At 59.4% G+C, this 14,653-nt stretch overlaps 1 protein-coding gene across 1 annotated transcript in view; it reads right to left on the bottom strand.

Annotated features, from left to right (window-relative positions):
- LOC147710004 (proteasome subunit beta type-8-like) overlaps nt 1–14,653 on the bottom strand; it is an 84,179-nt gene that overhangs the window by 4,780 nt on the left and 64,746 nt on the right. Inside the window, exon 5 of the mRNA XM_086920679.1 lies at nt 1,261–1,465. Within this exon, the coding sequence (XP_086776805.1) occupies nt 1,261–1,465 (205 nt within the window). The remainder of the gene's footprint in view (nt 1–1,260; nt 1,466–14,653) is intronic.

The raw sequence follows: 14,653 nt of genomic DNA, 5'->3' as shown, positions 1-14,653 counted from the left end.
TTTAGTTATTTAAATAGAATTTTTAACTATTTAAAATCCTCTTTAAAAAAATTTAAAAATATTTTTTAATGTTTCAATTCAATTAATTTACTAAATGTTTCCTAATTATGTTGCTTTTCAAGCCCAAACCCTTAAGACTTCCTCTTAACTATGAACACATAACCTATACCTGAACTTAACACCCGAATTATGACCAATTCTTGAACCCTAAAAAATCCCTCCCCCCTAATAGCACCCATCTCTGAAATCCTAATATTTCCCCAACGCCCCAAAATCACTACCACCTCTGACCCTTAACAATCCCTTAACCATTTTACTATCAAGAGAGAAACGGCCTTTACAACGCGAGCTGAGCCACCCGTGCCGTTTCCCCACAGGCAGAACTACAATAAGGCAGCGCGCGGTCTAGATGCGTTGATGGGCGGGCACAGGAAGAGGAAGGAGAGGGAGCTCCGGGACGTGGTCTGGGAAATGGGGCCGGGTTTGGGGCTGTTGGGAGAGGTTTCTATGGATGGGGGTCGTTTTTACAGCTGGGGGGGGGGGGGGGGGGGAGGGGAATAAGGTTGTTTTTAGGGCTTGGGGGGCGGATTTGATATTAGAGCTCCGGGGGGTTCTGGGTTGTTTTTAGGGCTCGGGGGGGGGGGGGGGTCAGCTCATTTTTAGGGCTCTGGGGGCTTAGGTTGTTTTAGGGCTCGGGCGGTTGTGTTGTTTTTAGAGCTCGGGTCAGTTTGTTTTAGGTCTCAAGGGGGAGGGTCGAGATTGCATTTAGGGCTCAGGACGGAGGGGCTGGGGTGTGATCTTTACCACAGATATCCTTTTACCAAGCATGCCTTTACAAGGAAATTGCGTGGTAAAGGAATGCGTTTCTAAGACACATTCGTAGTTGGGGCCGCGGAGTAGAGGCACGCGTGGTTTAGCCATGCATGCTTCTGTCATAGAACCTAATATATACTTCTGAATCCGAAAAATTCCCTTAGCAACCAAACATCATTACCCACAGCTGCGCATTAAAAAATTACTGACTCCCACAAATAACCCTAAAAAGCCTGTACTCTATATCTACCTACCCCTACGGCCCGAAAAAACCCTACCCCACCCCCCAATTAAATAATAGAAAACAATATTATGTCCTATGATATTCTGGTTATCAGGATATTTTGGCAACAATATTAATGACCAACTAGATTTTTGAGTCAATATTATGGTTGAACAGGGAGCCAGGTCACACAGCTCAAGTGCCAGCCTTTCTAGGCAACTCACTATTAACGTAGCCGCCGGAGTACGCGTCCCGGTGCGTGGCGTGGCAGATGGCTCGCTGGCCCAGGTCGTAGGCCTCCTCCACTGTAAGGTCATATCGGTAGCCACTGTCCAGAACCCCGTAGGCGTAGCTGTTCCCAGAGCCAGTGGAGAACAGAGGTCCAGTCAGACGCGTCCCATTGTCATCCACATAGTACAGCCCGGGCCCCTAGGAAGGAAGAGAGACAAGTGTCAGTGCAGGATGGAACCTGAGTATGGGAGCCCAGGGGCCCTCGGAAGGAAGAGAGACGGGTATCAGTGCCAGGATAGAACCTGAGTGTGGGAGCCCGGGGCCCTAAGAAGGAAGAGAGACGGGTGTCAGTGCGAGGATGGAACCTGAGTGTGGGAGCCCGGGGCCCTCGGAAGGAAGAGAGACAAGTGTCAGTGCCAGGATGGAACCTGAGTGTGAGAGCCCGGGGCCCTAAGAAGGAAGAGAGACGGGTGTCAGTGCCAGGATAGAACCTGAGTGTGGGAGCCCGGGGCCCTAAGAATGAAGAGAGACGGGTGTCAGTGCAGGATAGAACCTGAGTGTGGGAGCCCGGGGCCCTTGGAAGGAAAAGAGACGGGTGTCAGTGCAGGATAGAACCTGAGTGTGGGAGCCCGGGGCCCTTGGAAGGAAAAGAGACGGGTGTCAGTGCGAGGCTAGAACATGAGTTTGGGAGCCCGGGGCCCTAGGAAGGAAGAGAGACGGGTGTCAGTGCGAGGATAGAACATGAGTGTGGGAGCCCGGGGCCCTAGGAAGGAAGAGAGACGGGTGTCAGTGCAGGATAGAACATGAGTGTGCGAGCCCGGGGCCCTAGGAAGTAAGAGAGACGGGTGTCAGTGCCAGGATAGAACCTGAGTGTGGGAGCCCGGGGCCCTGGAAGGAAGAGAGAGGGGTGTCAGTGCCGGGATGGAACCTGAGTGTGGGAGCCCGGGGCCCTAGGAAGAAAGAGAGACGGGTGTCAGTGCCAGGATAGAACATGAGTGTGGGAGCCCGGGGCCCTATGAAGGAAGAGAGACGGGTGTCAGTGCCAGGATAGAACCTGAGTGTGGGAGCCCGGGGCCCTGGAAGGAAGAGAGAGGGGTGTCAGTGCCAGGATGGAACCTGAGTGTGGGAGCCCAGGGCCCTAGGAAGAAAGAGAGACGGGTGTCAGTGCCAGGATAAAACATGAGTGTGGGAGCCCGGGGCCCTAAGAAGGAAGAGAGACGGGTGTCAGTGCCAGGATAGAACCAGAGTGTGGGAGCCTGGGGCCCTAGGAAGGAAGAGAGATGGGTGTCAGTGCCAGGATAGAACCAGATTGTGGGAGCCCGGGGCCCTAGGAAGGAAGAGAGACGGGTGTCAGTGCCAGGATAGAGCTGAGTGTGTGAGCCTGGGGCCCTAGGAAGAAAGAGAGACAGGTGTCAGTGCCAGGATAGAACCCGAGTGTGGGAGCCCGGGGCCTTAGGAAGGAAGCAAAATGAGTGTCAGTGCGAGGATAGAACATGAGTGTTGGAGCCCAGGGGCCCTAGGAAGGAAGAGAGACGGGCGTCAGTGCCAGGATAGAGCTGAGTGTGGGAGCCCTGGGGCCCTAAGAAGGAGGAGAGACGGGTGTCAGTGCGAGGATAGAACCAGAGTGTGGGAGCCCGGGGCCCTAGGAAGGAAGAGAGACGGGCGTCAGTGCCAGGATAGAGCTGAGTGTGGGAGCCCTGGGGCCCTAAGAAGGAGGAGAGACAGGTGTCAGTGCCAGGATAGAGCTGAGTGTGTGAGCCCGGGGCCCTAGGAAGGAAGAGAGACGGGTGTCAGTGCCAGGATGGAACCTGAGTGTGGGAGCCCGGGGCCCTAGGAAGGAAGAGAGACGGGTGTCAGTGCCAGGATAGAACCTGAGTGTGGGAGCCCTAAGAAGGAAGAGAGACAGGTGTCAGTGCCAGGATGGAAACTGAGTGTGGGAGCCCGGGGCCCTAGGAAGGAAGAGAGACGGGTGTCAGTGCCAGGATGGAACCTGAGTGTGGGAGCCCGGGGCCCTAGGAAGGAAGAGAGACGGATGTCAGTGCCAGGATGGAACCTCAGTGTGGGAGCCCGGGGCCCTAGGAAGGAAGAGAGATGGACGTCAGTGCCAGGATAGAGCTGAGTGTGGGAGCCCGGGCCCTAGGAAGGAAGAGAGACGGGTGTCAGTGCGAGGATAGAGCTGAGTGTGGGAGCCCGGGGCCCTAGGAAGGAAGAGAGACGGGTGTCAGTGCCAGGATAGAACCAGAGTGTGGGAGCCCGGGGCCCTAGGAAGGAAGAGAGACGGGTGTCAGTGCAGGACAGAACCTGAGTGTGGGAGCCTGGGGCCCTAGGAAGGAAGAGAGACGGGTGTCAGTGCCAGGATAGAACCAGAGTGTGGGAGCCCGGGGCCCTAGGAAGGAAGAGAGACGGGTGTCAGTGCCAGGATAGAACCAGATTGTGGGAGCCCGGGCCCTAAGAAGGAAGAGAGACGAGTGTCAGTGCCAGGATGGAACCTGAGTGTGGGAGCCCGGGGCCCTAGGAAGGAAGAGAGACTGGTGTCAGTGCGAGGATGGAACCTGAGTGTGGGAGCCCGGGGCCCTAGGAAGGAAGAGAGACGGGTGTCAGTGCAGGACAGAACCTGAGGGTGGGAGCCTGGGGCCCTAGGAAGGAAGAGAGACGGGTGTCATTGCCAGGATAGAACCAGAGTGTGGGAGCCCGGGGCCCTAGGAAGGAAGAGAGACGGGTGTCAGTGCGAGGATAGAACCTGAGTGTGGGAGCCCGGGGCCCTAGGAAGGAAGAGAGACGGGTGTCAGTGCGAGGATGGAACCTGAGTGTGGGAGCCCGGGGCCCTAGGAAGGAAGCGAGACGGGTGTCAGTGCAGGACAGAACCTGAGTGTGGGAGCCTGGGGCCCTAGGAAGGAAGAGAGACGGGTGTCAGTGCCAGGATGGAACCAGAGTGTGGGAGCCCTGGGCCCTAAGAAGGAAGAGAGACGGGTGACAGTGCCAGGATAGAACCCGAGTGTGGGAGCCCGGGGCCTTAGGAAGGAAGCAAAATCGGTGTCAGTGCCAGGATAGAACCTGAGTGTGGGAGCACGGGGCCCTAGGACGGAAGAGAGACGGGCGTCAGTGCCAGGATAGAACCAGAGTGTGGGAGCCCGGGGCCCTAGGAAGAAAGAGAGACGGGTGACAGTGCCAGGATAGAACCCGAGTGTGGGAGCCCGGGGCCTTAGGAAGGAAGCAAAATCGGTGTCAGTGCCAGGATAGAACCTGAGTGTGGGAGCCCTGGGCCCTAGGAAGGAAGAGAGACAAGTGTCAGTGCCAGGATAGAAACTGAGAGTGGGAGCCCGGGGCCCTAGGACGGAAGAGAGACGGGCGTCAGTGCCAGGATAGAACCAGAGTGTGGGAGCCCGGGCCCTAGGAAGAAAGAGAGACGGGTGACAGTGCCAGGATAGAACCCGAGTGTGGGAGCCCGGGGCCCTAGGAAGGAAGAGAGATGGGTGAGAGTGCCAGGATAGAACCCGAGTGTGGGAGCCCTGGGGCCCTAGGAAGAAAGAGAGACGGGTGTCAGTGCCAGGATTGAACCTGAGTGTGGGAGCCCGGGGCCCTAGGAAGGAAGAGAGACGGGTGTCAGTGCCAGGATAGAAACTGAGTGTGGGAGCCCAGGACCCTAGGAAGAAAGAGTGACGGGTGTCAGTGCCAGGATAGAACCAGAGGGTGGGAGCCCGGGGCCCTAGGAAGGAAGAGAGACGGGTGTCAGTGCGAGGATAGAACATAACTGTGGGAGCCCAGGGCCCTAGGACGGAAGAGAGACGGGTGTCAGTGCAGGATAGAACCTGAGTGTGGGAGCCCGGGGCTCTAGGAAGGAAGAGAGACGGGTGTCAGTGCCAGGATAGAGCTGAGTGTGTGAGCCCGGGGCCCTAGGAAGGAAGAGAGATGGGTGTCAGTGCAAAACAGAACCAGAGTGTGGGAGCCCGGGGCCCTAGGAAGGAAGAGAGACAGGTGTCAGTGCCAGGAAGGAACCAGAGTATGGGAGCCCGGGGCCCTAGGAAGGAAGAGAGACGGGTGTCAGTGCAGGATAGAACCTGAGTGTGGGAGCCTGGGGCCCTAGGAAGGAAGAGAGACGGGTGTCAGTGCCAGGATAGAACCTGAGTGTGGGAGCCCGGGGCCCTAGGAAGGAAGAGAGATGGGTGTCAGTGCGAGGATAGAACCGGAGTGTGGGAGCCCGGGGCCCTAGAAAGGAAGAGAGATGGGTGTCAGTGCGAGGATAGAACCGGAGTGTGGGAGCCCGGGGCCCTAGAAAGGAAGAGAGACGGGTGTCAGTGCGAGGATAGAACCAGAGTGTGGGAGCCAGGGGCCCTAGGAAGGAAGAGAGATGGGTGTCAGTGCAGGATAGAACCTGAGTGAGGGAGCCCGGGGCCCTAGGAAGGAAGAGAGACGGGTGTCAGTGCCAGGATAGAGCTGAGTGTGTGAGCCCGGGGCCCTAGGAAGGAAGAGAGATGGGTGTCAGTGCGAGGATAGAACCAGAGTGTGGGAGCCCTGGGGCCCTAGGAAGGAAGAGAGACGGGTGTCAGTGCCAGGATAGAACCTCAGTGTGGGAGCCCGGGCCCTAGGGAGGAAAAGAGACAGGCGTCAGTGCCAGGATAGAACCTGAGTGTGGGAGCCCGGGGCCCTAGGACGGAAGAGAGACGGGCGTCAGTGCCAGGATAGAGCTGAGTGTGGGAGCCCGGGGCCCTAGGAAGGAAGAGGGATGGGTGTCAGTGCCAGGATAGAACCTGAGTGTGGGAGCCCGGGGCCCTAGGAAGGAAGAGAGACGGGTGTCAGTGCCAGGATAGAGCTGAGTGTGTGAGCCCGGGGCCCTAGGAAGGAAGAGAGATGGGTGTCAGTGCCAGGATGGAACCTGAGTGTGGGAGCCCGGGGCCCTAGGAAGGAAGAGAGACGGGTGTCAGTGCGAGGATAGAACCAGATTGTGGGAGCCCGGGGCCCTAGGAAGGAAGAGAGACGGGTGTCAGTGCCAGGATAGAGCTGCGTGTGGGAGCCCGGGGCCCTAGGAAGGAAGAGAGACGGGTGTCAGTGCCAGGATGGAACCTGAGTGTGGGAGCCCGGGGCCCTAGGAAGGAAGAGAGACGGGTGTCAGTGCCAGGATAGAACCAGAGTGTGGGAGCCCGGGGCCCTAGGAAGGAAGAGAGACGGGTGTCAGTGCCAGGATGGAACCTCAGTGTGGGAGCCCGGGGCCCTAGGAAGGAAGAGAGACGGGTGTCAGTGCGAGGATAGAGCTGAGTGTGGGAGCCCGGGGCCCTAGGAAGGAAGAGAGACGGGTGTCAGTGCCAGGATAGAACCTGAGTGTGGGAGCCCGGGGCCTAGGAAGGAAGAGAGACGGGTGTCAGTGCCAGGATAGAACCAGAGTGTGGGATCCCGGGGCCCTAGGAAGGAAGAGAGACGGGTGTCAGTGCCAGGATAGAACCAGAGTGTGGGAGCCCGGAGCCCTAGGAAGGAAGAGAGACAGGTGTCAGTGCCAGGATAGAGCTGAGTGTGTGAGCCCGGGGCCCTAGGAAGGAAGAGAGACGGGTGACAGTGCCAGGATAGAACCCGAGTGTGGGAGCCCGGGGCCTTAGGAAGGAAGCAAAACGGGTGTCAGTGCGAGGATAGAACATGAGTGTGGGAGCCCAGGGGCCCTAGGAAGAAAGAGAGATTAGTGTCAGTGCCAGGACAGAACCTGAGTGTGGGAGCCCGGGGCCTTAGGAAGGAAGAGAGACGGGTGTTAGTGCAGGACAGAACCTGAGTGTGGGAGCCTGGGGCCCTAGGAAGGAAGAGAGATGAGTGTCAGTGCCAGGATAGAACCAGATTGTGGGAGCCCGGGGCCCTAGGAAGAAAGAGAGACGGGTGTCAGTGCGAGGATAGAACCAGAGTGTGGGACCCCGAGGCCCTAGGAAGGAAGAGAGACGGGTGTCAGTGCCAGGATGGAACCTGAGTGTGGGAGCCCGGGGCCCTAGGAAGTAAGAGAGACGGGTGTCAGTGCCAGGATGGAACCTGAGTGTGGGAGCCCTGGGCCCTAAGAAGGAAGAGAGACGGGTGTTAGTGCAGGACAGAACCTGAGTGTGGGAGCCTGGGGCCCTAGGAAGGAAGAGAGATGAGTGTCAGTGCCAGGATAGAACCAGATTGTGGGAGCCCGGGGCCCTAGGAAGGAAGAGAGACGGGTGTCAGTGCGAGGATAGAACCAGAGTGTGGGACCCCGAGGCCCTAGGAAGGAAGAGAGACGGGTGTCAGTGCCAGGATGGAACCTGAGTGTGGGAGCCCGGGGCCCTAGGAAGTAAGAGAGACGGGTGTCAGTGCCAGGATGGAACCTGAGTGTGGGAGCCCGGGGCCCTAGGAAGGAAGAGAGACGGGTGTCAGTGCCAGGATAGAACCAGAGTGTGGGAGCCCGGGGCCCTAGGAAGGAAGAGAGACGGGTGTCAGTGCCAGGATAGAACGAGAGTGTGGGAGCCCGGGCCCTAGGAAGGAAGAGAGACGGGTGTCAGTGCCAGGATAGAACCAGAGTGTGGGAGCCCTAAGAAGGAAGAGAGACGGGTTTCAGTGCGAGGATAGAACATGAGTGTGGGAGCCCGGGGCCCTAGGAAGGAAGAGAGACGGGTGTCAGTGCCAGGATAGAGCTGAGTGTGGGAGCCCGAGGCCCTAGGAAGGAAGAGAGATGGGTGTCAGTGCCAGGATGGAACTTGAGTGTGGGAGCCCGGGCCCTAGGAAGGAAGAGAGACGGGTGTCAGTGCCAGGATGGAACCTCAGTGTGGGAGCCCGGGGCCCTAGGAAGGAAGAGAGACGGGTGTAAGTGCCAGGATAGATCTGAGTGTGGGAGCCCGGGGCCCTAGGAAGGAAGAGAGACGGGTGTCAGTGCCAGGATGGAACCTGAGTGTGGGAGCCCGGGGCCCTAGGAAGGAAGAGAGACGGGTGTCAGTGCCAGGATGGAACCTGAGTGTGGGAGCCCGGGGCCCTAGGAAGGAAGAGAGATGGGTGTCAGTGCGAGGATAGAACATAACTGTGGGAGCCCGGGGCCCTAAGAAGGAAGAGAGACGGGTGTCAGTGCCAGGATAGAGCTGAGTGTGTGAGCCCGGGGCCCTAGGAAGGAAGAGAGACGGGTGTCAGTGCCAGGATGGAACCTGAGTGTGGGAGCCCGGGGCCCTAGGAAGGAAGAGAGACGGGTGTCAGTGCCAGGATGGAACCTGAGTGTGGGAGCCCGGGGCCCTAGGAAGGAAGAGAGATGGGTGTCAGTGCGAGGATAGAACATAACTGTGGGAGCCCGGGGCCCTAAGAAGGAAGAGAGACGGGTGTCAGTGCCAGGATAGAGCTGAGTGTGTGAGCCCGGGGCCCTAGGAAGGAAGAGAGACAAGAGTCAGTGCCAGGATAGAACCAGAGTGTGGGAGCCTGGGGCCCTAGGAAGGAAGAGAGACGGGTGTCAGTGCCCGGATAGAAACTGAGAGTGGGAGCCTGGGGCCCTAGGAAGAAAGAGAGACGGGTGTCAGTGCCAGGATAGAACCTGAGTGTGGGAGCCCGGGGCCCTAGGAAGGAAGAGAGACGGGCGTCAGTGCCAGGATAGAAACTGAGAGTGGGAGCCCAGGACCCTAGGAAGAAAGAGTGACGGGTGTCAGTGCCAGGATAGAACCAGAGGGTGGGAGCCCGGGGCCCTGGAAGGAAGAGAAACGGGTGTCAGTGCCAGGATAGAAACTGAGAGTGGGAGCCCAGGACCCTAGGAAGAAAGAGTGACGGGTGTCAGTGCCAGGATAGAACCAGAGGGTGGGAGCCCGGGGCCCTGGAAGGAAGAGAGATGGGTGTCAGTGCCAGGATAGAACCAGAGTGTGGGAGCCCGGGGCCCTAAGAAGGAAGAGAGACAGGTGTCAGTGCCAGGATAGAACCTGAGTGTGGGAGCCCGGAGCCCTAGGACGGAAGAGAGACGGGTGTCAGTGCAGGATAGAACCAGAGTGTGGGAGCCCGGGGCCCTAGGAAGGAAGAGAGACGGGTGTCAGTGCCAGGATAGAGCTGAGTGTGGGAGCCCGGGGCCCTAGAAAGGAAGAGAGATGCGTGTCAGTGCCAGGATAGAACCCGAGTGTGGGAGCCCGGGGCCCTAGAAAGGAAGAGAGATGGGTGTCAGTGCCAGGATAGAACCTGAGTGTGGGAGGCCGGGCCCTAGAAAGAAAGAGAGACGGGCGTCAGTGCCAGGATAGAACCAGAGTGTGGGAGCCCGGGCCCTAGGAAGGAAGAGAGACGGGTGTCAGTGCCAGGATAGAACATGAGTGTGGGAGCCCGGGGCCCTAGGAAGGAAGAGAGACGGGTGTCAGTGACAGGATAGAACCTCATTGTGGGAGCCCGGGGCCCTAGGAAGGAAGAGAGATGGGTGTCTGTGCCCGGATAGAGCTGAGTGTGGGAGCCTGGGGCCCTAGGAAGGAAGAGAGATGGGTGTCTGTGCCCGGATAGAGCTGAGTGTGGGAGCCTGGGGCCCTAGGAAGGAAGAGAGATGGGTGTCAGTGCCAGGATAGAACCTCAGTGTGGGAGCCCGAGGCCCTAGGAAGGAAGAGAGACGGGTGTCAGTGCCAGGATGGAACCTGAGTGTGGGAGCCCGGGGCCCTAGGAAGGAAGAGAGACGGGTGTCAGTGCGAGGATGGAACCTGAGTGTGGGAGCCCGGGGCCCTAGGAAGGAAGAGAGACAAGTGTCAGTGCGAGGATAGAACCTGAGTGTGGGAGCCCGGGGCCCTAGGAAGGAAGAGAGACAAGTGTCAGTGCGAGGATAGAACCTGAGTGTGGGAGCCCGGGGCCCTAGGAAGGAAGAGAGACGGGTGTCAGTGCGAGGATAGAACCTGAGTGTGGGAGCCCGGGGCCCTAAGAAGGAAGAGAGACGGGCGTCAGTGCGAGGATAGAACCTGAGTGTGGGAGCCCGGGGCCCTAGGAAGGAAGAGAGACGGGTGTCAGTGCGAGGATAGAACCTGAGTGTGGGAGCCCGCGGCCCTAGGAAGGAAGAGAGACGGGTGTCAGTGCGAGGATGGAACCTGAGTGTGGGAGCCCGGGGCCCTAGGAAGGAAGAGAGACAAGTGTCAGTGCGAGGATAGAACCTGAGTGTGGGAGCCCGGGGCCCTAGGAAGGAAGAGAGACGGGTGTCAGTGCGAGGATAGAACCTGAGTGTGGGAGCCCGGGGCCCTAAGAAGGAAGAGAGACGGGCGTCAGTGCCAGGATAGAACCTGAGTGTGGGAGCCCGGGGCCCTCGGAAGGAAGAGAGACGGGTGTCAGTACCAGGATAGAACCAAAGTGTGGGACCCCGAGGCCCTAGGAAGGAAGAGAGACGGGCGTCAGTGCCAGGATAGAGCTGCGCGTGGGAGCCCGGGGCCCTAGGAAGGAAGAGAGACGGGTGTCAGTGCCAGGATGGAACCTGAGTGTGGGAGCCCGGGGCCCTAAGAAGGAAGAGAGACGGGCGCCAGTGCGAGGATAGAACCTGAGTGTGGGAGCCCGGGGCCCTAGGAAGGAAGAGAGACAAGTGTCAGTGCGAGGATAGAACCTGAGTGTGGGAGCCCGGGGCCCTAGGAAGGAAGAGAGACAAGTGTCAGTGCGAGGATAGAACCTGAGTGTGGGAGCCCGGGGCCCTAGGAAGGAAGAGAGACGGGTGTCAGTGCGAGGATGGAACCTGAGTGTGTGAGCCCGGGGCCCTAGGAAGGAAGAGAGACGGGTGTCAGTGCCAGGATAGAACCAGAGTGTGGGAGCCCGGGGCCCTAGGAAGAAAGAGAGACGGGTGTCAGTGCCAGGATAGAACCTGAGTGTGGGAGCCCGGGGCCCTAGGAAGGAAGAGAGACGGGTGTCAGTGCGAGGATGGAACCTGAGTGTGGGAGCCCGGGGCCCTAGGAAGGAAGAGAGACGGGTGTCAGTGCAAGGATGGAACCTGAGTGTGGGAGACCGAGGCCCTAGGAAGGAAGCGAGACGGGTGTCAGTGCGAGGATGGAACCTGAGTGTGGGAGCCCGGGGCCCTAGGAAGAAAGAGAGACGGGTGTCAGTGCGAGGATGGAACCTGAGTGTGGGAGCCCGGGGCCCTAGGAAGGAAGAGAGACGGGTGTCAGTGCGAGGATGGAACCTGAGTGTGGGAGCCCGGGGCCCTAGGAAGGAAGAGAGACGGGTGTCAGTGCGAGGATGGAACCTGAGTGTGGGAGCCCGGGGCCCTAGGAAGGAAGCGAGACGGGTGTCAGTGCGAGGATGGAACCTGAGTGTGGGAGCCCGGGGCCCTAGGAAGAAAGAGAGACGGGTGTCAGTGCAAGGATAGAACATAACTGTGGGAGCCCAGGGCCCTAGGAAGGAAGAGAGACGGGTGTCAGTGCGAGGATAGAACATAACTGTGGGAGCCCAGGGCCCTAGGACGGAAGAGAGACAGGTGTCAGTGCAGGATAGAACCTGAGTGTGGGAGCCCGGGGCCCTAGGAAGGAAGAGAGACAGGTGTCAGTGCAGGATAGAACCTGAGTGTGGGAGCCCGGGGCCCTAGGAAGGAAGAGAGATGGGTGTCAGTGCGAGGATAGAACCGGAGTGTGGGAGCCCGGGGCCCTAGGAAGGAAGAGAGACGGGTGTCAGTGCCAGGATAGAGCTGAGTGTGTGAGCCCGGGGCCCTAGGAAGGAAGAGAGATGGGTGTCAGTGCGAGGATAGAAGTGTGGGAGCCCGGGGCCCTAGAAAGGAAGAGAGACAGCTGTCAGTGCGAGGATAGAACCAGAGTGTGGGAGCCCGGGGCCCTAGGAAGGAAGAGAGACGGGTGTCAGTGCCAGGATAGAGCTGAGTGTGTGAGCCCGGGGCCCTAGGAAGGAAGAGAGATGGGTGTCAGTGCCAGGATTGAACCTGAGTGTGGGAGCCCGGGGCCCTAGGAAGGAAGAGAGACGGGTGTCAGTGCGAGGATAGAACCAGATTGTGGGAGCCCGGGGCCCTAGGAAGGAAGAGAGACGGGTGTCAGTGCCAGGATAGAGCTGCGTGTGGGAGCCCGGGGCCCTAGGAAGGAAGAGAGACGGGTGTCAGTGCCAGGATAGAGCTGAGTGTGTGAGCCTGGGGCCCTAGGAAAAAAGAGAGACGGGTGTCAGTGCCAGGATAGAACCAGAGTGTGTGAGCCCGGGGCCCTAAGAAGGAAGAGAGACGGGTGTCAGTGCAGGACAGAACCTGAGTGTGGGAGCCTGGGGCCCTAGGAAGGAAGAGAGATGAGTGTCAGTGCCAGGATAGAACCAGATTGTGGGAGCCCGGGGCCCTAAGAAGGAAGAGAGATGGGTGTCAGTGCCAGGATAGAACCAGAGTGTGGGAGCCCTGGGGCCCTAGGAAGGAAGAGAGACGGGTGTCAGTGCGAGGATTGAACATAACTGTGGGAGCCCAGGGCCCTAGGAAGGAAGAGAGACAGGTGTCAGTGCGAGGATAGAACATAACTGTGGGAGCCCAGGGCCCTAGGACGGAAGAGAGACGGGTGTCAGTGCCAGGATGGAACCTCAGTGTGGGAGCCCAGGGCCCTAGGAAGGAAGAGAGACGGGTGTCAGTGCCAGGATAGAGCTGAGTGTGTGAGCCCGGGGCCCTAGGAAGGAAGAGAGATGGGTGTCAGTGCCAGGATGGAACCTGAGTGTGGGAGCCCGGGGCCCTAGGAAGGAAGAGAGAAGGGTGTCAGTGCGAGGATAGAACCAGATTGTGGGAGCCCGGGGCCCTAGGAAGGAAGAGAGACGGGTGTCAGTGGCAGGATAGAACCACAGTGCGGGAGCCCGGGGCCCTAGGAAGGAAGAGAGACGGGTGTCAGTGCCAGGATGGAACCTGAGTATGGGAGCCCGGGGCCCTAGGAAGGAAGAGAGACGGGTGTCAGTGCCAGGATGGAACCTCAGTGTGGGAGCCCAGGGCCCTAGGAAGGAAGAGAGATGGACGTCAGTGCCAGGATAGAACTGAGTGTGGGAGCCCGGGGCCCTAGGAAGGAAGAGAGACGGGTGTCAGTGCGAGGATAGAGCTGAGTGTGTGAGCCCGGGGCCCTAGGAAGGAAGAGAGACGGGTGTCAGTGCGAGGATAGAGCTGAGTGTGTGAGCCCGGGGCCCTAGGAAGGAAGAGAGACGGGTGTCAGTGCGAGGATAGAGCTGAGTGTGGGAGCCCGGGGCCCTAGGAAGGAAGAGAGACGGGTGTCAGTGCGAGGATAGAGCTGAGTGTGTGAGCCCGGGGCCCTAGGAAGGAAGAGAGACGGGTGTCAGTGCGAGGATAGAACCAGAGTGTGGGAGCCCGGGGCCCTAGGAAGAAAGCGAGACGGGTGTCAGTGCCAGGATAGAACCTCAGTGTGGGAGCCTGGGGCCCTAAGAAGGAAGAGAGACGGGCGTCAGTGCCAGGATAGAGCTGAGTGTGGGAGCCCGGGGCCCTAAGAAGGAAGAGAGACGGGTGTCAGTGCCAGGATAGAACCTCAGTGTGGGAGCCCGGGGCCCTAGGAAGGAAGAGAGACAGGTGTCAGTGCCAGGATAGAGCTGAGTGTGTGAGCCTGGGGCCCTAGGAAGAAAGAGAGACGGGTGACAGTGCCAGGATAGAACCCGAGTGTGGGAGCCCGGGGCCCTAGGAAGGAAGAGAGACGGGTGTCAGTGCCAGGATGGAACCTGAGTGTGGGAGCCCGGGGCCCTAGGAAGGAAGAGAGACGGGTGTCAGTGCCAGGATAGAACCAGAGTGTGGGAGCCCGGGGCCCTAGGAAGGAAGAGAGATGGGTGTCAGTGCGAGGATAGAACAGGAGTGTGGGAGCCCGGGGCCCTAAGAAGGAAGAGAGACGGGTGTCAGTGCCAGGATAGAACCAGAGTGTGGGAGCCCGGGGCCCTAGGAAGGAAGAGAGACGGGTGTCAGTGCGAGGATAGAACCAGAGTGTGGGAGCCCGGGGCCCTAGGAAGGAAGAGAGACGGGTTTCAGTGCGAGGATAGAACATGAGTGTGGGAGCCCGGGGCCCTAGGAAGGAAGAGAGACGGGTGTCAGTGCCAGGATAGAACGAGAGTGTGGGAGCCCGGGCCCTAGGAAGGAAGAGAGATGGGTTTCAGTGCGAGGATAGAACATGAGTGTGGGAGCCCGGGGCCCTAGGAAGGAAGAGAGACGGGTGTCAGTGCCAGGATAGAGCTGAGTGTGGGAGCCCGAGGCCCTAGGAAGGAAGAGAGATGGGTGTCAGTGCCAGGATGGAACCTCAGTGTGGGAGCCCGGGGCCCTAGGAAGGAAGAGAGACGGGTGTAAGTGCCAGGATGGAACCTGAGTGTGGGAGCCCGGGGCCCTAGGAAGGAAGAGAGACGGGTGTCAGTGCCAGGATGGAACCTCAGTGTGGGAGCCCGGGGCCCTAGGAAGGAAGAGAGATGGACGTCAGTGCCAGGATAGATCTGAGTGTGGGAGCCCGGGGCCCTAGGAAGGAAGAGAGACGGGTGTCAGTGCCAGGA

This window comes from Lissotriton vulgaris, chromosome 5, assembly GCF_964263255.1.
Source record: "Lissotriton vulgaris chromosome 5, aLisVul1.2, whole genome shotgun sequence".
NCBI classification, from domain to species: domain Eukaryota; kingdom Metazoa; phylum Chordata; class Amphibia; order Caudata; family Salamandridae; genus Lissotriton; species Lissotriton vulgaris.
This window is presented reverse-complemented; position numbering and strand designations above follow the sequence as displayed.